Below are 21,691 nucleotides of genomic sequence, written 5' to 3' on the forward strand. Positions count from 1 at the left end.
TAACATATGATTATGTAAGGAATTCTAAAACATTGAAAATGGTAAAGTATTTAAGACATACTAGAAGCCAAAAATCAAAACCCTATCCTTGAAAATCACAGTAAAAGAATTTATTGTGATTTATGCTTGAGTATAATCAATTGTTTTGTTAATTCAAACAGGTATTTTATAGTTTTGCTACTTTTAGAGATTTAGTCTAGTATGTTTTGTGCACTATTACTATTGATTGCAAGAGTGGTTATTACCAATATCATTTCTAAACTATTCCAAAACCCATACTGGTTTAAAAAGAAAATAATTTATGCTGAGGCTATGCCATTTTGTCCTTCCCTCAAAAAAAAAATTACCTTTTAAATGTGGATAAACAGAACTGGTCACTGAGCACTATTTTTTTCTTTATGAAACTTTCTTATATTCAAAACATACTTAAAGAACATAATTTTGGCTACCAAACTACCTGTTTGGCATCAATGGTAATATAGGTAAACTTTGACCCAAAGTATTCCCACATATTATTGCATTAAGCATGTTACATAGGAATTGAGAAGTGATTTCAAGGATTTTACACTGACTCCCCCCACTAAAATTTTATTTCCTTGTGCTAAATAAATAGAACATATACAGATCTATTTTAAAAATATTTCATCATACTAGGCAAATTCAAATCTGCCAACCCAGTTTTAGCCCAGAACCAAACCAGTGATAGTCAGGAACTACACAGCCACCAGGCAAACTGATTTCCTTTCTCGTTGGTTCTCTGTGGGGATAGATGAGTGAAATAAGGTGTCAAAGTCCCAGTGGAACATTTGTAAAAAAAAAAAATACCTAATTTTCTTCTCACCCAGGTTAGCCAGTGGATAGTCATGTTGTCCCAGTTGGCTCATTAGATTCCTGTGTGCCTCTTTGTCTTCCCAGAGAAAACAAAACTAAAAAACCCCCTTTACATCAGTCCTTATTTCAGATATAAGATGCCAGTTAACTATTTTCCCACAAATACCTTAAGCTCATTTTTACTTGAAAAAAAAAAATTTCCCCCCAAAACTTTTAGTAATGAATGAGTACACAACAACATTTGGATAGTAATCCCATGGTGCAAGGATTTCCTGCAAAGTACCTTTAATATGTTTGCATCAGCAGCAAGCATTAGGATGTTCTAATTTTGGCACCGTAAGTTATATGTGTAGCATTACACATTAGATACCAAGTCACCACCCCAACCAGTATTTATCCATATGAATAGGAAAACTGAACAAAAACATAGTTCTGATAAAGGCTGCATTCATAAACCCAATACAGTTTAAGGTAATTTTTTTTTTTTTTTTTACAATCAAGGGCTGCCATTTAGGATTGTTTTTTTAATGATAAATAAAAAATAGGAATTATTTAGAAGATAAAATACTTCACTGTTCTTTACTGTTATTAATACAATATTGAGTGTTTTGCTATATAAAATATACTCCCAAGAAGTCAAAGTATTTAAAAACAGTGTATCAAATAAAAATCACAGCCATGTTACTGTTCAGCAACTCCATTCCAATAAACATTGGTATTGCATTCTCAAAAAAAAAAAAAAAAATTGCAGCTGAGGCAAGAGCTCTCTGAAGCTTGCATTCTGGGCGTGTAAAACACCTCACTGCATACTTTTAAGACTGTCACTCTGCTTCAGTAATTTGAACCTGCCACATTTTACTTCAACAAGTAAAGCACTCTGCTGAGAATACAAAAATTTATAAAAAGGCCATCATAAAAGATTAAACCTCGGTAGGCATGTAAGCTTTCTTTTAATAAAAACAAAAATAGTCATTGTCATCTAGTTAAATAAGTCTCTTTGTTATAGAATGTTCCAGTTATTGAAAAAGGGACCTTAAAAAACCCAACTGCCTATATCTTAAAACCCTACCTCTCTTGCCCCATAATACACACATTTGAGGGAAGAGTCATTTAATGTGCAAATTGGCAAACAAATGTGGAGGAGAGGGGACTTCTTGAAATGACGTGCCCAATCAATTCTTGGTTTATTCTTTTACAATATCAACTTCCAGAAAACTAAAATAACCAAAGTAGCCCTAAAAATACACAAAACAGACCTTCATCTTTGCATTCCTTTCCCAATAAACACAAAAAGTATGTACAGCATGTTTAATAATATGCAATATGCAAAAGCTTTGTGTTGCTGTTAGCAACATCTATACCCACCCACCCTCCTTATTCACAAGTGTACCTCTACCTAACACAATTACATCACTAAGCCTGTTAGTTTGAAAGGGTCTTCAATTTGTTAAAACTGGAAAATCTTGGTATAGGGGCTCCACTCATTTGACTCAAGGTTATAGACTTCCACCGTATTCAGAAACTCATTGCCATCAAATCCTCCCACTGCATAAATAGTGTTCCCTACAGTTGCAATCCCAGCATTGCTCCTTGGTGAAGTCATGTTTCCCATCATCTTCCATTCATTTCTAGTTGGATCATACATCTCCACACAACTAATGGCATGAGAACCATCAAAGCCACCACCTACAAACAGTTTTCCTAAAAGAGAAAAGAGACAAGGTTAATCTAGAGAGGCTAAGAAAGAAACCCTTAAATTGATCTTTTGCTAAAACAGTGGTTCTTGGTAGAAAAGACTGTTCATTCTGTCAGAAAGTATTTATTGAATGCCTACTAATGTAGCAAGCACTCCCTAGAAGCTGGGGATACAAATGGAATAGAGTTGAAAAGAACCCGTTTGTATGTGTAAGTCAGGCAATTTAAAGGAAGGGGAGGCACCATCTAACTACAGTGCAATTCTCACAACAATTCTATGTGGTTGTTTCTATTACTGCCATTTCACAGATGAAGATATAATGAACAAAGAAGTTGGACAACTTGCCTAGAGATGCAACTAGTAAGTGGCAAACCAGAGTAGTTCTGTGCACTGCAAGTTTTGTTATTAGTCCAGTGCATAAGAACTAAGATTCAAAGTAAGTTATAGGAAAGCAGGTTTCAGATAACTGAACATTTTCTAGAGCTCTCCAACTGTATAAAATGATTTTGGCATGGAAATTTCTTCTTGGAAACAGACTGAACTGTGACTATTTTCAAATATACATGCAGGGCAGTTAATAATTAAATTAATTTCAGACAAATAAAATGTTAGCATTAAATATTCTCTGGAGTTTAAGGAAAAACCTTATTAGTGATTCTCGAATTCATTATTTTCTCATCTGATTGTCACTTAGCCTACCTGCATCCATGTACTTACCCATAAAAGAACCGACAAGGCTCATAGTAGGCCAGGGGTTGCAGGCCAGTAGGCTACTTACTGGTGTGCCTACACACTTAGGCTCTTGCCAGTTGAGCCACAAGCTTTGTTCTAAAAACAATTCTAACTGAATTCATTATTGTAATTATGTAATTAAACATTATGTAAATCCATAAAATGGATGTGAAAACTGTGTCTACATATGATGATTTGCAAACACTTGTTAAAAATAATCTAAAAATACTGCTTCCAATTAGGCATGGAGTAGACAATTAGAAAAGACTAGATTTAGATGATTTCCATTTCTTTTGTTTTACAAATCAAATTTTTTAAAATTCTTGCTCTAAAGAAACAAACTCAAATTCCAAGATGATGCATTATGAGTATGATTTATGGAAGAAGATGAATTAATGTTATATATCCAGTACTGAGTGATTAGAAAAGACATTTCTAAAAGACAAACCACCAATCCCCACTGCGTCAGAAAAGAAGGCTAGTTCTGAATTCTTAATTATACAAGTGGATAGTTATCACTGACATTCTCTTGGAATTTTAGAACAAACTCTTGCTACTACCTACTCCTCAGCTCTCCAAATCCCAACACTCACCGCCGAGAACAGCCACTCCAGCTCCTCGCCTAGCCACATTCATGGATGCAATTAAAGTCCAGGTGTTATTTTCAGGATTATAACGTTCTACTGTGTTCAGACAATTCCAAGACTCTGCGCCTCCAATTATGTACAAATAACCACCAAGCTCACAGACTGCAGACTGGTGTCTACCTATAAAATCAAGTCAAACCAAAATTATTATTCTATCTCCCCAAACTGTAAGTGTGCACTACACATACCATTGATTCAGAGGTCTTAAAAAAAAAATCAACTTACGAATGTTAAGAGGAGCACAGCTTGTCCATGACTTTGTTATAGGATCAAATACATCACAATTTTTCAGTCCTTTTTGACCATATGGATCTGAGCCACCAACGATGTATAATTTCCCGTTCAGAGCACACACTCCTATGTGAGTATAAAATAAGGTTATAAATTGATAACTTAATTATCATACTTAAATACTGATGATCTCAGCAGAAAAGTATTACCTGCATTACAACGATTAGTTCTCAATTCTGGAATAGGAGTCCAGTCATCTATGTTTGGATCATACATCTCTCCACATCTCAGGTCATCTGAGTGGCCATTTGATCCACCCACCACATAGAGCTGGCCCTATGCCAAAAGCGAGAGATTAATATTTCTGCCATTCTCAAGTTCTTAGAAAAAACTAAATGTGGGCTGCTTCTTCCTGCAATATAGTGCACTTACCATGAGTACGGCCATTTGAAATCGGGCTCTTGGTGTCCTCATGGGAGCAAGAAAGGACCAATGATCTGTATGTGGATCATAGCATTCAACTGTTCGAAGACACTCCTCTCTGTTATAGCCACCTGGTACAAGAACCACAAAGAGTTATGCTTAAAGTATTAAACTGGACCAGCCTTTCTGGTCTAGAATGGTTTAAGTAATCTGTACAAATGAGAAAAAGAATCTTTGTCCACACACTTAATAAGGCCACATTAGTTAATGTTTTAACTAAGTGCCTGTAACAGCTGAATGACAAAATTATGAGTGTAAGTAAATTGCTTAGTCTTGACTTGAAAATTAGGAGGGAACAATTACCCACTTCATAGTTTTTTAAGAATTAGAGACAGACATTAACTTGAAGGCTAGGCAATACTATAGTATTGACTTTTTATTTCTGTCTTCTTAGAATGTGGTAAAGTGGAATGTCACAGAAGAAGGCATATTAAATAAACCCTGTCTTCCAAAGTTTGCATGTCACAAGCAAGCATAAACGTCCACTTATAGAGGCTTAGCCAGTTGAAGGTTTCTGATAAGTCACTCATCCTTCTATTCTTACCTGCAGCTATGAGTTTGCCATTCATCTCTGCTGTCCCCAGACCAGATCGTGCGTACTGCATAGGAGACATGGGCTTTTCTATTAACTCATCTGGTTGCATCTCAAAGCTTAAACTTTTAATGAGTTTTGGAGTACTTGTTGGTGAGCTCTGTGGGCTGTTTCGCCCATGAAGGAAAATGACACAGAAAATACCATCCAGCACAGCCAGGCACAAGTAAGTGTTATCTGTAAGCACAAGAGTTCCATGTTTAAAGATGCAATTTTTATTACTTTTGGTTGCTGTGTGATCCTGAATTGGACTCCAGATTCCAGACAGGGGATGACCTGCTACTCTTTTCCAAATTTAGTTGCTTCTGAGTTTTTTCCTCAATCACTTTAGAAGTGTTATATGGTTCCACTTAAAACTCCTTCTTAAAAAAAGAAATAAATTGAAGGCAATCTGACAAGTGTAATACACTTACTTGAAGTCTTTTCCGAAGCAACGATTTTCCACTCGTGCTTAGGGCTTTGTATTGTAGCATTTGGAGAAGACAGACATCCAATGGAACTGCTACTTATCTGCTTATGGCCATTCTCACGTGGTGGCTTTTTCTGCAAAATCAAAAGGCAGCTCCAGAAACCTAGCCAAAGACCATACCTGGTGTACCTTTGCTCCTGAGCTATTCCACAACACTGAGAAAACCCTTAGTACCCTCCACTTATGCATGACATTTATAGCACACCTAGGCTTAACACAAAACAACACTTTCTGACTGACACACATCACTGGCATTCTTCCATCTCCACTTAATAAGGAAACAACTACACCTACCCTGGTCAAGAAAAAGTTCAAGTTCAACAATTAAAAAAACATGTTGTGGGTCAAGTATCAGAATAGTCAAGAGAAGAAAAAACGGAACCTCCTCCTTCATAATCCACATAGTCTTTATATTAAATATAGAATTTTCCAAAATGTTATAAATCTAAAACAGCATGAATTAACTGAGAGAATACATTTAACCCACTATCTCCATGAAACTGCGAAACTTAACTAAATCATATGTACTGGTATCCTTCATATTAGCAGACATATATCCATCCAATCTCTCTGAAAGTTATTTTATAGGAAAAAAAAGTGGCAATTACAAGAAATATTTACAAGTATATTTCTTTAGGATTACCTTAAAGGTATTATAGAATGGTTTTCTAGACAAGTAAAACTACATCAAAACACTGAAGTAAAAATGGTAATCAGAAATTAAGGAAGCAATAATACTAAAAGAACCAAATATTTTTAAAGGAATACATGAGAACATAAAAGAGGGAGAAATGGGCAAAGCTGTAAATTTTCAAATGACTGTAAGAAGATTACATTGTACCCTCGTGTATGAGTTCTCTTTGATGGTTTTCTTCCAATTACTTTAGCTCTTGACACTTCCAAAGGATATGATCACATGTCATTAGAAGAGTCAAGATTACCCTGGTAGGAACTGCCTGCTGAATGAATAGGTACCACCTTCAGTACCTGGCCAAGTTTGCTCATCCACTTATTTTGATCCCCAGGGCCACAGCCTCATGGGTAGACAGAATCTCTAACGGAAATTTCTGTTTCGAGTGGAAGAAAAAGGCCATGAAACAATAGAGAAAAAGATTTTGATAGCTACTTGAAGCTGTGAAAAAACTATCAAGTTTGGTGTAAGCAATTCAGCAAATGTGGTTATAGCTTAAGTAGGCTATTTTGAGAAAAGGCGGAGAATGTACCATGCTAATGGTTATAATTACATTCCATTTAGACATTTATTATGTACCTAGGTGTTATTAGGTACTTTATTCACACTGTCTCTTTTAATCCATTAAGGGCAATATATCTCCCCATTTTATAGGTAAAAATACTGAAAATAAGAGAGAAAATATGCATTGCCTAAGGCAATGCAAGAAAAATAAGGATTAGGAATTCTGAGTATAAAGCCACTCTTTTATACTACGATAGTCTGGTGTGTCCTGTGCTACTAGGAAGTACAAGGTACATAAAACCCTATCCCAATCTGTGGGAAGAAGGGATCCAAAGTAACACAAGTTGATGATGCTTGATTAAGAGCTTTCACTGTAGTAAGAAACCTGTTCTAATGTATGGCTTTAATTGAGAGAAAATCAAATGTGAAAAAAAAGCACAGTAACAATGAAGACTACTTGGTGTTATGTAACTAAGCCTTATATAGAAATGCTGGTTAACTCTTTTATGTTCCTTCCAGAACACTTTCAAACCTAATTCTTTACTCTCCTTTATTTTCAAACTTTACCCTATCAACTCCTCCCACTCAGCCCACCCACTGGCCCACACTTTCTTTGCCTCTGACCTCCCCAAGGGGTGGTCCCTGGTAGCTCTTTCTTTGTCAGCCACCATCACTTCTGAAGCTAAGCGTTTCTTAACCTTAATACTCTCTGGAAATTATACCCACTAAAGGTTACAAAGTGGCTTCCTAAAACCAATGTAGAAGAGATATCCCTAATCTTCTTTTACATGACCTCCCAGAGGATGATTTGACACAGTTAACAATCCAGTCCTCCTTCAAACTTTCTTTTCCTATGTTAGCTAGCTTGTACAACACAATTTGATTCCAATGGCGGCTTCTCAACTTTTTCTCTTCCTGAAGCTTAGTGTGTTTCCTCATCCTTTTTACTTTATCATCTCTATTCATGGCACTTCCCTGGAATAAGTCACACAGGTCAGAGTCCTACTCACCCTCAAATTCTTCGTTTCCTTAATTTTCCGAATCTAAACAATCATTAAAGACCTTTGTAACTATAAATGTCTAGATTCCACCCTTTCCCCTTCTCGTCTTTAGATCAAGCCCTCATCTTTTCACCTGAACTACTGCTTGTAATAGTCTACAAATTGTTCTCACAAGCTTTAATCTACCCTCTGTACCTGGTCATAAAAATAGAAGGGTTCGATGCATTAAGTAAAACAAACAAACAAAAAAAACCCTCAAATGAGCTAGACTCCCACGACCCAGAGACTGCCACCTGATAGTTAACTATCTGTCTAAAATATGATAATGAACATATAGATCTCTGCTGTATGGAAATACCATAATTTAACCAATCCCCCTATTGCTAGACTCTTGTCCAGTTTTTCACTATTATTAAAGTTGTGAAATATATCTGTTCAGATCACTCTACGCCCTTGTCCAAAATTCTTTGAAAGTCCCACACTACTTGTAGAATAAAGTATAATCCTCGATCAGATGTTATTTACCTACTCTCCCAGTCATGTGACCTGCAATTCCAACAGTATCCTCCTTTCACAGGTATCCTTTGCTATCTGACACACCTCCATCTGCTATGCAAACTCTTCCACATCCTCAGATGGCTCAAATGTCACCTCCTTTGTGAAATTTCCCTAGTTTTTCTCCTTTTGGTTCCACCCTCGCCTTAATGTCTTCCATAGGTAATTCGTACAAATCTGTTCTGTTTTACCTACTCCTGTAAGGTCCCGGAAGCAGAAACTGTCTCTTACACATTTCTGGGCCCTCTTACCTAACATCACGGCCTGCCACTTATCAGGCACTCAACCACTGCTTGTTGAAAGAGTACTTTAAGAAACCATTAAATTACAGTTTAGAGATGTTTAGAGATAAGAGGGAAAATATCCTCAATGTTCAAAATACACAAACATGGACAAAATTCTCAACTAACTCAGCCCCAAAAGCTTTTTGTGAAAATAAAAATATTCAGCCACTATTGACACAGAACACCTGATAGTATCACCATACACGTTATTTCTGAGTCTATCATTTACCTTCTAATTATTAAAGGAAAACACCCATTAACTTGGGTCGACTCAGCCTACTTTATAGTTATCCCTCACAAATACAATGTTGAGCTAAAGGCCAAACAAAAAGAATACATATTGTATAACCATTTACATAAATTTCAAACACAGGCAAACTAATCTAATGCTTCAGAAGTTGGGATATAATGGCTTCCTTTGGGGTAGTGTAGGGCAGTGACTGGGAAGGGGGCAAGAGGAAGGCTTCCAGAGTGCTAGAAGTCTCTTCTTGACCCAGGTAGTGTTTAAACCAGTGGGTTCACTATGTGACATTTATGATTTGTATTCTTTTCTCTATGTTATTTATCCATAAACTGAAAAAGTTTATACCTGAGATATTTTTTTAAAAATTGTGTCTAACGGTCATTCCCAATACAAACAACTATTTTTTATAATCTGACCAAAATAACATTTAATTTCTATTTTGCTTCATCTTATTGGCCCTTTTTTTACTGCTTATAAATCCTATTTGATTGAGAAAAAAATCTTAAGTGGGGTTCCCTACTTTGTTCTGTTAGTTTCTTTTTATGTGGCAAAAATGGTAGTAATGGTATGAAAGGTATGCTTGTTTTCTCCCACAAGTGTTTCTGTGCAGTCATACTAATGAAAGTCTTCCACTTTCCTTTATTAAAGGAAAATTTCAGTATACTATAAAATGCTCTAATCAAATTTTAACCTGAGGTTACCTCAGATGTGCAATGTGTACCTGCACAAACTGAATGTGGTCATCATCACTGCCAAACACCTCAGCCTGTCCAGCTAGTAGGTTCCCATCAAGCAGCTTGTGATCGGCTGAGTAGTACAAGGTTTGAACCTGCAAAACAGCAACAGAACACCCATGTGGCTACTGTCTCCATGGCTACTCCACTAGTATGCAGATCACACAAACGCCTCAAGGTAACCTCCAGTGTGCTTCTTGAGCTTCTTGACATCTTACTCTGGCAGGATCCCAAAGTAAAGAAAATACATGTCATGGTGGTAAAAATTTAAAAAACAAAAATAAGATACAGAATCTTCTAATACTGGCTGAAGAGTCCTTGGCTTGGTTGGCTTGAAAGAAATCTTCGTCTTTTCATAGCTTCTATTATACAGCATTAAGAAAAAAAGGCACTAGTACAATATATAGGCTCTTAAAGAATATACATATTTATAATAAAATACTGAATATGGTTTACACCTTTGAAGAGTAAGTAGTCTAATGTGCATAAACATATTTCCGTCCTGCGCAAGCAATGTCAAGAAAAACAGATAAAAAACAAGTGCAAAAATTCAAGCAAGCTACAGAGATACCTCCCTTAACAGATGCAAACATATGGCTAATGCATCTGATTTTCAAGTGGGAAACCATATAGAATTTAAAAATCACCTGTTAGCCTTTTTAGAGCATAATGATAACTGCATTTTTAAAGGCCTAACAGGTTTGGTAAGCCTTTAGTGAATCCGAAAGGCTTAAGTGGAGGGATAAACTCAAGGTCACTCCACTGTTCCATCTGCATGTTTAATTCCCACCATTTCTCTGTCAATTTTTTCTTGTGTATTTTTCAAAAAGTAGCCCAAGTTAAGTGAGTGACTATATGTATGAACAACACCATTGAAAAACACAAAGCTTTAAAGATAAGAATCCTGTAAAGGAGTAAACACCATTAAATCATCATCGTTCTCTGCCCACAGCGGATTTTTCTTAGGAGAACTGGGGCAGGACTGCTGCTTCTTTACGTGTCAATACACTTGAGGATTCTTCTTGTTTCTTCAGTCTTGGGTATCCTAGTTTTGTTAATAAACCTATGGGGAGATAAATCAATGGGGAGGAACAACCATTAGAAGCTTTTACCTACTTGTCAATTTAAAGCAAAAACCTGTGAAGAAAAATTAAGAATCTACAGAAAATTTCAGTACCACCTCCCATTTCTAAAGCAAATTACATGCTACTTTAAAGAAAGTTAACAGCACATAATAAGCAAAGAAATAAAAAAAGAAAAGCAGAAGACCAAACTGAACAGTTCATTCAGCTCACCTGGACACCCCCCCTGTTTCTCAGCTTAGGGGTACCTATAGCAAAATTTAAATTCTTTAGGGTCATGGTTATAAAATAAAAGTGAAAGGGAATCCTTCATGTTATAGCAAAATAATTTTTAATAATTGTTGAATCCCATTTACTTTAAAACTAACCTCTTCCATCAGCTCTTCCAGACTGTCTCCATTCTCCCAGATGCTACGCTGCACCCAGTTGATTACCTTTGTGTACAATTTGCCATTGCTGGGCAAGCAAACATTATCTTCAAGCATTACCTCCAACTAGAGTTGGGAAAAAACAAAGACACATGGATCAGTGTTGAGCCTCTAATTCTCAATTTCATAATAAAGAGGTCATAGATGCCCAACTGCACTCCATACGCTTACTCTATTTTTTAAGGAAACCAGTAGCCAAAAAAAAAAAAGAGAAGAAAAAGAAAAGAAAGTAAACAAACTGGTAGGCAGAAAACCATTACACTGCTAAAAATAACCGTATGGTTTCAATGTATTGTCTTTTTCATAACCATTACTCACTTGCTTGAAACATGGAGAAAGATTACATTCCTGGAACTAAGTAGTATGTATCTCTTTATTTAACCTTTACATCTTTCATCTTTATAGATTTTACCTTTAGCCGTGGAAGTTTAAGAAACTCTTCCTCTTCTGAAATTTGTAACAAATGCTCCTGAATATAAGCATCAACCTTATTCAACAAACGGGAGTCTCCCATACAACTTGCAAAATTTCGGTAAGAGATGCAGCTGGTAATATCCATTCTAGATAGTAAATAATCACCACAAACCTTGGAAAAGAAATACACGAGTGCCAACATTTACATACATTTTATTTAACAAATATTTAATACTCAGTGTGTAAGTACTATGTGGATATATAAAGATTAACCAAAAATCACTGCCTTAGAACAAGTTTAACAGTAGGAAGAATACATGTATACAACTGATAAACATCAAAGAATGCCATTCAAATATATAAGAAAAAAATGCAACAAACTGAAATGCTATGAAAATGCACATGAAATGTTCAGACAAGTATTTCCAACTAGAATAATAGATAAGACTTCATAAAGGCAGTAATCTGAATGGGGCTCTACAGGGGAGATGACGCTGAATGCACACAGAAACTAGGGAAGATGCTGCAACAATTTAGTTTGGCCAGAACAAAACATAAGACAATCAAAATAGTTTTGGAAGAATAGCAACTATATTAAGGAGAGCCTGGAATTCTAACCTGAGGGACGTGTGCTATGACCACAAAAGGATTTTTAAGCAGAGTGAGGGGCTTAGCAAACTTCTTCTCAAAGGGCCAGACAGTAAGTTTTTAGGCTTGTGGGCCGTACTTTCTCACAACTACTCAACTCTGTCACAGCAGGTGGAAAGCAGCCATAGACCGTATGTAAATGAAGGCTATGTTACAATAAGATGTTATAAAAGCAGGCAGCTGGCCTCAGGCCTGCAGTTTTCTGACTCCCACATTAGAGGATTAAATGCCTTTTTTCCTGTAAATTATTAAGCACTTCTCAGTGGCATTAAATTCTAGAAAGAATACTTCTAAAGAACAACCGAGAAGTGTAGAAGAACGGAGAATTAAGGATATGAGTTATATGATTAACTGAGAAAATCAAGACTTACCCTGCCAGAGAAGACTACTGAAAGAGCAAGATTGTAGCTTGAATTATCTGAGAGGAAGTGTGACCCTGCTGTGTTACATTGGCTAAACAGTTAAAATTACATACATATTTGGTTCTCTAGGGGAAAAAAAGGGACATTTTCAAGTTCTTGAGTCCAACAGATGTCTTATAACAAACTGTACACACTAATCATATAAAATAAGACCCCCTAGTAACAGTACTCCTTGTATATTACTTCTGTTACTCTACCTGCTTTACTCGGTCCATCTTCAGCTTTTTTGCTGCAGAATAAACGTCTTTGACTAATTCCTTATCGGCTTTCAACCTATTAGAAAAAAGGTGCTTTATCATTTATCATACCAAGGCCTTGAAACACAGACACTTAATTTAAATAAATTTAGAGGGACTTGGAATTTCATTCCCTAGTTATATGATGTACTTCAGAGAACTTACTGAGCAGTGTAGGCATAATTCAACAAGACTTCAACAGCTTCCGGATTGAGATCATCAAACTTAACATGAGAAACTCGGTGAGGATCACTATCATTATTAAAGATTTCAAATAAATAGGGGCTGCAGCAAGCCAGGACTGCTCTGTGTGCTAACATCTCATGGCCACAGACCTGCAAAGTGAGGAATTAACATTAGAAGCATTGTGGACTATGTATTTCTCTAGCTAATTACTACATCGTATCCTTCATCTTACATTTCTGGGTAAATCATTCTTTTTTAAACTTATTTCATTAAATGCCTCCTGTGAAAAACAAAACAAGCCAATCCAAGAACATACGGTTTTTAGTAATGAAAGATCAATTCTGTAAGTTTCCAATTACGTTTTAAATACCTGAAGTCGAACATCACAGAACTGGCCACTTTTCCTCAGGGCATTTAATTTGGCAACAGAAGACTCAATGAAATTTTCGTCTTCAAACATTAAATATCCATTGGGAATCATTTTTCCTTATAATTTGGCTAAAGGGCAGAAAGAAAGAATGAATGGTGATTTTTATAACATTTTAAAGAGTAATGCAGTATTTTTAATTTTCAAATTTCATCCTATCAACAACACATAAAAATGTTATCATACAAAAACATTGCTAAAACACCACTGACACTGAACGTCTAAGCCTTTGTACCCCTATACTTTGGTCCTAAGTCTTTTCAAGGATTCATACAGTAGTGTTATGGTGTCCCAGCAATTTTGGCCAGGTTTCTATTCCTATTAGTACATTCATTGTGAAGGAGAAAAAAATGTAAACCCAGCCCTGCCCAAACCCATATAACAAGCAACTGAAAAGCCTGGAAGGATGTGAAGTGGTCATCACATATAGATTCCTTGGTTGGGGCTGCAGTCATTCCTTTACTCACTGATATATACGACTAACTTACATTCTGTTCCCTTTGCTCTACTCAATATTCTGTGATAACCTATGTGAGAAAAGAAGCTAAAAAAGAATCAATATATGTATAACTGTATATGTATATATATAACTGAATCACTTTGCTGTACACCTGAAACTAACACAACACTGTAAATCAACTATACGCCAATAAAATAAAAATATTTAAAAATTCTGTTCCCTTTGCAGGTTTCATATATTTTAAATCACTTATCTCATAAACATACAAGATAGAAATGTATGTTCTTTAAAAAATTTTCCATTTCACCGTTTCTTGTGAACAAGTGACTAATGGCTACACAAAATGCATCATTAAAAAGTGGTAATAGAAGATTTCACTTTGAAGTAACTGATTTATTTAAATTCAAAATAGTTTATAGAAAGGAAAATATAGGAAAAAAATTTTTTCTATGAATATTACTGACTTCACCTTTTAAAAAAATTATGAAAGGCTGTTAGTGTACTTGGCACAGTCTTCAAAAAAAAAAAAATGTGTGCACTGGGCACTGACTATCCACTTACCTACTATACTGGTGAGAAATGTATTTCCGGGGTGTTTTAAATAATCAAGGACAAAGGAAACTCAGCGCTTTGTTGAGGTATGAAGACAGGTGGCTGAAGTGAAGGCAGAGGTGTCTGAAGCTCTAATGGTGATTCCAAAACTATCAGGCTTGAAAATGATGTAATCAAGTCCTTTAAAGCTATAGACACGAACTTCTTCTGTGATAATCATGCATCATAATCTGTAATAATGACAATTGTTGGATATTCAGAATGATCAAAGACTGCCAATGATCTAGGTAGATCAGATCATGCAAAGTCCTGATCTTGAAGACATTTTGAGGTAAATGGCACAATACAGAAAATAACACGAATGCTACTATACATAAGCATTTTCATTTAACCTGCAACCACTCAGGTGATTAAAAAAAATAAAATCCCTCCCCAGAAGGAGCTAGTAACTTTTACCATTTAAGTGAGATACACAAGCACAAAATTAGAGAAAAATATAAATATTGGTTAATTCTAATATTCTTTACTATTAGATTCCAACTAATATACAAACACGTGTTCTGTCTGTTACCAGCCAGCAAGCAACCATCATTATTCCCCGACATGTATACAATGTTACAGTCAAACCAGATATGCTGTTTCCCAAAATGTGCTCTGTAGGTACCCACCTCTGTAACTTCAAGTTTCCTTTTCTTGGAATACCCTTAACCCAACCTCTGCCCGCTGAAATCTTACCTCCAGAGCCCCTGCCAAATCCCTTCAGCTGAGTAGTTCCTCCCCATCCTCCACATACTGAACCCTCTCTGAAAGTGTGTATGTGTGATCTTCCAGCTGGTCTGTACTGGCTTATCTTCCTTGATTCAAGGCCTCTTGAAGGCAGAGCCTCTGTTTTCTTTATCTTTGTATCCTTCCCATCTCCCCCCACCAAAACAACTAGCCTAGAAACCTGAATATAAAGATGAGTAATTTGTTGAAATGAACTAAATAAACAAAAAGGAAAATATTAATGTCTGTGCTTTGTATGATCATTTTTCTCATATACAGTAATAAACTACCAATGGAACAATTCTGGTTCAAATCAAATCTTCAGGGAAATTACATTCAGTCCTCCCCCCATTTTCACATGTCATTAACTAAAAGTGTCAAAGTCAGATGGTACTTAGTTTTTAATCATCTGAACTGCTATTACACCACTAATTCAACAAACCAGAACTAAATAAGAAATTATGTGAAAGATGTGCATACTTTTTAAAATGGACATCTTCAAATTACCTGTATTTTCCTTATATATCAATCAAGCCCACAATTCTAAATCTAACAATTATGTTAATGTGTATGGTCCCTTACCCCAGAACCCACTTGAAGGCTAGTCCAGTTCCATTTCAACAAACTATTGTATTAAGTGCAACACACGCGCAATCTGTATCCCGTACGCCTTCACTGGTTTCTCCATAGCTTAGGTTTTATTTCAAGGAAACCTGAGTATTCTGACTCAGGTTGGGACTGTTGTCAATGCTTACTCCTGCAATGAAAGTATTTCATACCTTTATGTAATATTGATTTCCTCTGCTCTACACTTGCATCCAGATTAGTTAATTCAGCTTTTCTTAAGAAACCAGTTCTAACAAAACAAATGTTTTCCAAGTAACACACAATTCTATGTACAGAGAGAACACACTATCCAAAAGAAACCTTCAAACATTTTCAGCCAAGACCTAGCTCAAGTTGGGAAAATCTATGCAAGGGTGAAAGGGGGGGACCCCTCCATGCAAGTTATGTTGGATATTATTAAAATGTATGCCCTCTGAAAAACCAAAAACAAAAGGAGATTTATAAGTATTTTAAACTTTGACCAGTTTTATTCAGTATTTATTTGTAAACTAGCCTTGATCTTACCAAGAATAAAAGTGGCATCTATAAATATATAGACATACCTCGTTTTACTGCACCTCACTTTTTCTGCTTCCCAAATACTACCTTTTTTTTTTTTTGCAAATTGAAGGTCTGTGGCAACCCTGAGTTGCCAGCTGATGGTCAGCATTTTTTAACAATGAAGTATTTTGAAATTAAGGTATGTATGTTATTTTTAAAGACATAATGTTTTGGACACTTAATAGACTCCAGCAGAGTGTAAACATAACTTTTATGTGCACTGAGAAACCAAAAAATTGGCGTGACTCGCTTTACCACAGTGGCCCAGAACCAAACTCACAGTATCTCTGTGGGTGTATTTGATAAATTGAAAGTTCTACCTTAAATTTATTTTGGAAAACAACAAGAACAACAAAAACCTGGATGGTTAAAACCACTTCAGTCCTTTGGGAGAAAATACTGGAGAATTTTTGGAGCAACTCTTGCCATACAAATTTGTACAATATTATTAGTTCCGCAATAGAGTGAGTACTACTACATTAGTACTCGATGATTTTCTCGTACATTAAGGTCTTAACATGAACCTCATCTCTTTAACATCTGCTGATCCGTATAACCCTACTTGATTTTAAAAGCTAGCCCAAGTCCACTCAACATTTAAGTTAATGCAACAAACTTTATCTAATTACGGTCCTTATATACTATATGCCCCTACTCTCACCCACCCCCAAGTTGGAGGAGGTCACCTCAGCTTCTGCCTGCAAAACTATGTCTTTCAAAGTTCACATTCACTTTCAGTAAAGTTAGTGTGGACAAATTGAGTTTTAAGCCATTCCACAGGGTCACAGATCTCAGTTTGGTCTATGAAACTCAAGCTCAAAAACTGATGGAATAAAAATGTGCGGAGAATTTTTTATCTTTGAAAAGCCAAACCAAAAGCCCCAACATCCCAGGCTTACATACAATTATAAAATTTAGAATTTTATTTGATATTTAAAAAACACATTCGACTAATCCACTTTTAAAATTAAAACTGAGATCAAATGCAATATATTCTGGTAAACAGTCTTCAGTTTCTTCATATGGCCAGTGCAAGAAAAGGGATACAGATGACTTATAAATGAGTAATTAAACTGCTTTAGTAAAACCCAGAAGTTCACATGTTACCACAGCCCCCCCAAAGATCAGCTGAACCCAAATACAATTCAGTAAGCCTTATCAAGGAGCTGTAAAAAATGTAGGTACAATATGACCTGCCCCCAAATTCTTCTTGGGCCTTCAGTAAGAGCAAGATAAAATGTTATCAAACTTTCAAAGAATCCTTAAAACCTCAAGGCAAATTACAAGTATTATTTAAGTTTCAAGGCAATCTTTTGAGGGTAGCCAACTCACAAAATAGTAACCTACTCCATTTTTAAAGGACAGACGTTATAATACAAAGTAAGTCAATGAATCTCTTAAAAACCAGAAGTTATAGATTCCCAATGTCTGAAACGATCCATCTATATCAAAACTCACCAAACTCACTCACTCACTCCATGCTTTTAACCTCATTGTTCTGTAATTCTTATATCCCACAAACATTTATGGCTCCAAACATATGGCAGGCACAGTCTGGAATGGGATGCTCATAACACAATGAAGTTAACTCCATTCCCCAGCCTTGAACACTCCACAGACCAATCAGAAAGACAAACCAAGCAGTGAAAACAGTTCAAACAAAAGGGGGAAAAGGTATGAAAGCACACATATTCCAGAAACTGCAGCGATCTCTGTTTAAGTAGACTGTAGTTTGCAGGATGCATATGGTAAACAGTAGGAGAGGAAGTAAAAGAGATCAACATTAAGGTTTAAACAGAGCAGAATTTTTAGCACAGAGGCATAGGACACTAGCAGAAATATAGGGGATGGTCTGGAGGAATGGGTAAAACATGGATGCAAGGAAATTATTTATAACCCTTGCTTATCCTAACTAAGGTAATAAGGATATTTTAGAGTAGATATGTGGCATCAATATCAAAATTAGAATTCCAAAAAGCATAATAGAGACATTTTTAGTTTGCTGCATGCTTAAAGTCAGGAAGGAAAAGAGGAGTTTGCTTTGGGACATTATAAGGCTGAGGTACCTGTTGGGCATCCAGGTTGATACCAAAAGTGTAAGTAAGGATAGTGAGCGATGTATCGGTTTATAAATCATTTACAAGGCGGTAATTGAAGTTTACAAGTAAATATAATCGTGTACTTTCTGTGGTTCTAACAAAAACTCAGAAATACTCCCTTATTCATTAATTCCTCCATTTACACTCTCTAGCACAAGGTAGGAGGTTCCCCAACCCTCTTGTAGATTTGACTATACAATCATACTGTTGAAAAGTCAATGAAATTATTTTTAGGGGTACTTCATCTTAATATCAATGATTAAGACAGTTCCCCAACAGGAAAACATTTTGCATTAAAAAAAACAACAACAACACTTATTTGCGAAACACATTCAATTGCCACCTAAAATATCCTTCAATCAAGAAAAAACAAAACCCCACACCAAAGTATTGGGGCGCCCAAAAAGTTCGTTCGGATTTTTCTGTAACTTCTTACAGGAAAAATCCGTACGAACTTCTTGGCCAACCCAATAAGTAGCCAAAAAGACACTAATTTAAAACTAAAACCAAAACCTGGAACACTTTGTTTTGGGGGGAAAAGTCATAAAAACAGACCTGCAAATTAAGACAATTAAGAAATTAATATTAACTAATGATAGAGATTTCATCTATTAGGAAAACAGAGGAAAAACCATTCTGGGTCTCCTTTAGGTCAGTGATGCTAGTCCAGTTTTACCTCTCACTACCAAATTATAGACATTTGACAAGTAGCCTGCCAGCTGGTATTAAGTTATAGTATTCTCAATCCAATTCTAAACAGTGTACACCTCATCTCCAGATATACAAAGAATAACTTTAGGCATGATTATGCCTAAAGCTACTCATAGTGTTATCCTTAAACAACCACCAGTGCTAGAATTATTTTAAAAAAATATGTCTCTGGTAGTCTAGTCCATGCTGTACTTGTTGAACTGTTTAGAGTAGTACTATGCTTACAGGGTTGTTATTTACTACTAGACAGAAGATCACCACACGCAAGTTCTCAAAGAACAGCTTGATGCCAGGGTGTTCTAATCCTCCATGACTGACAACAGACATTAAGGAAACAAAAATAAACCCTTTAGGCCTCTGATTTCTACTTATCTAGTTTTTGAAACGTCAGCGCCCTCAAACAATAGATCTGTCTACTTTGTATTGGGGGAAAAGTAAATCTATTTCTAAAGTATTTGTGGTTCAAGTTTCCCTACGGTCTATCCTCAATCTGATACTGCCTACTACCTTCCTACCATCATGAGCTTACAACCAGAGTCCCTTTGCAAGATGCGCAGAAGGACGGAAAAACAGCAAACCTCTCTGCCGATTTTCTTTGGCAAAAACAAAGTGGCGAGCGCCCCAGAGTGACTGGAGAGTCCTGCAGTCCCAGGCCTTCATCCCCGCGCGGCGGGGCGGGAGCCCACTCCGAAGGCTGGGAGGCAGAGCGCCCAGCGTCTGCACACCCCAGCCCGGGATTGGCCAGCCCCGCAGTCATTCAGCGCGACACGTCAGGGCAGCCGCTCCCTTCCTCCCTCCTCCCGCCCCCTTCTCCCCGCGCTTGGCAAGAAAAGCGGGCAACGTGGAGCGGGAACAAAGGACCCCGCGGCCCACGGCGATCAGGGGCGCGGTGCCACCGTACCCCAGGCCCGGGGTACCGATGGGGCCCTGGACCAGCTCCCCGCCCACACTCGCCGGGTCCTGGGAAGGCTCACGGAAGAGAGTCCAGACCCCGGGCCGACCCCAACACTGGGCATCGATTCTTGACAGCAGGAACGGAGATTCCCGCGCCCTCCTTCTGGGAGGTCATCCCTGGCCCGCGCGCGGCGTCTTGACCCGGCCCCTGAGGACCCCTCGTGTAAAAACTTCTCGCTCCTCACGCCCTGCTTCCTCGACTCCAGCGCTCTCCGAGGCGGCCCGAGCCCGCCCTTGGCCGCTAACGCGATCCGGCAACCACAGCAGCACCGGGAGCGCGAGGGCCGCTCGGCTGCGGCTCCTCGCCCCCAGAGAGCGACGGCGGCAGCAGCCGCGGCTTGGGGCGTCCTCCTCCCGGCACCCGGCACCGCTCCGCGCCATTCCCCAGTTCGCAGTCTGGCTGCGCCCTCTTCCTCCTCCACCGTCGACGGGACCAGCGCGTATTACCTGGTTCATCTCTGAAGAGATGGAAAAACTCATCTCTGGAGCTTCAAAGGGGAGCAGAAGGAAGCGGGCGGTAATCGGCCCAACGGAAAGCGTCTCGAGGCCACCGAGAAGGGAGCGACCGAGCGGGGAGACGAGCGAACAGCCCGCAGAGGCTGCGAGGAAGGGGAGCGCACCGGAAATTCGCAGGGACTCGCTCGCTGGCACAGCTGCGCTGAAGCCGCAGGCGGCGAAACTGTGGCCAGCAGTTCCGAGAGACCGACCTCCACGCGCGTCCCGGAGACACTGCCCCCGCCGCAGCCGCCCGCTAGCGCCTCACCCCCTCGCACGTCACCACGTGCGCCGCTGCCGTAGCCGCCGCCAACGCCTCCCCGACGCTTCCGGCTGGAAAGCGTCGGCAAATGACTGGCGAGCACAGCAATATAGCGCTCGAGGCCCCGCCCTCCGCTGGCCCCGCCCCCACCCTTTTCCCCCGCCCTGTTTGGTTCCGTCCTGCGCAGCTCAACTAGGTCAAAGCAAGGTGATCTTTGGAAGAGCGGGTGCTCGGGGCCCGACACTTGTCGCGCCGTCGGCCCTCGCCCTTTCAGGGCGGGAACTGGTTCCCTCCAGCCGCCCTCACCTGTTCTGCCATCCCCTGGAGGCACAATATAGCCAGACAGATTAGACGTGAGAGATTAGATTTTTCGGCGTCAGACGTACATCTAGGCAACAGCCCTAGGACTGGAGCTGGCCGCAGTGGACCTAAGAGTCTGTAGCTGCCCTTCTGCCCTTACCTTTGTAGGAGGGTGGTGCGAGGAGGAAGCGTGGTGATTGTGAGGAAGAGCAGAGGCACGCCGACGAAAAGGGGTGAGAGGATTCAGTAACTTAGAGAAAACAATTGGAGAGGTCAGAGAAGGCCTAATATTATATCAGTGTTGCTCTGAAAAACTGTTTACTTCTACTTTTCGTCCCCGGGATTTGTTTTGTCTGAGTGCAGCTCTCCTCTCGGCAACACTGAGTCAG

At 38.4% G+C, this 21,691-nt stretch overlaps 1 protein-coding gene across 1 annotated transcript; it reads right to left on the bottom strand.

Annotated features, from left to right (window-relative positions):
* Window positions 1–1,982: 1,982 nt before the first annotated feature.
* IVNS1ABP (influenza virus NS1A binding protein) lies at window positions 1,983–21,122 on the bottom strand. The gene is made up of 15 exons (XM_082655879.1): window positions 20,693–21,122; window positions 14,559–14,779; window positions 13,481–13,608; window positions 13,090–13,259; window positions 12,886–12,961; window positions 11,617–11,790; window positions 11,145–11,270; window positions 9,682–9,789; window positions 5,626–5,755; window positions 5,165–5,389; window positions 4,570–4,691; window positions 4,347–4,473; window positions 4,132–4,263; window positions 3,853–4,026; window positions 1,983–2,532 (listed from the first exon to the last, which is right to left on the bottom strand). The coding sequence occupies exons 3-15, from the start codon at window positions 13,589–13,591 to the stop codon at window positions 2,279–2,281; spliced, it is 1,929 nt and encodes a 642-aa protein (XP_082512005.1). The 5' UTR covers window positions 13,592–13,608; window positions 14,559–14,779; window positions 20,693–21,122; the 3' UTR covers window positions 1,983–2,278.
* Between the last annotated feature and the right edge of the window lie 569 nt (window positions 21,123–21,691).

The sequence above is a fragment of the Grampus griseus genome, assembly GCF_964374135.1.
Source record: "Grampus griseus genome assembly, chromosome: 1".
NCBI lineage: Eukaryota > Metazoa > Chordata > Mammalia > Artiodactyla > Delphinidae > Grampus > Grampus griseus.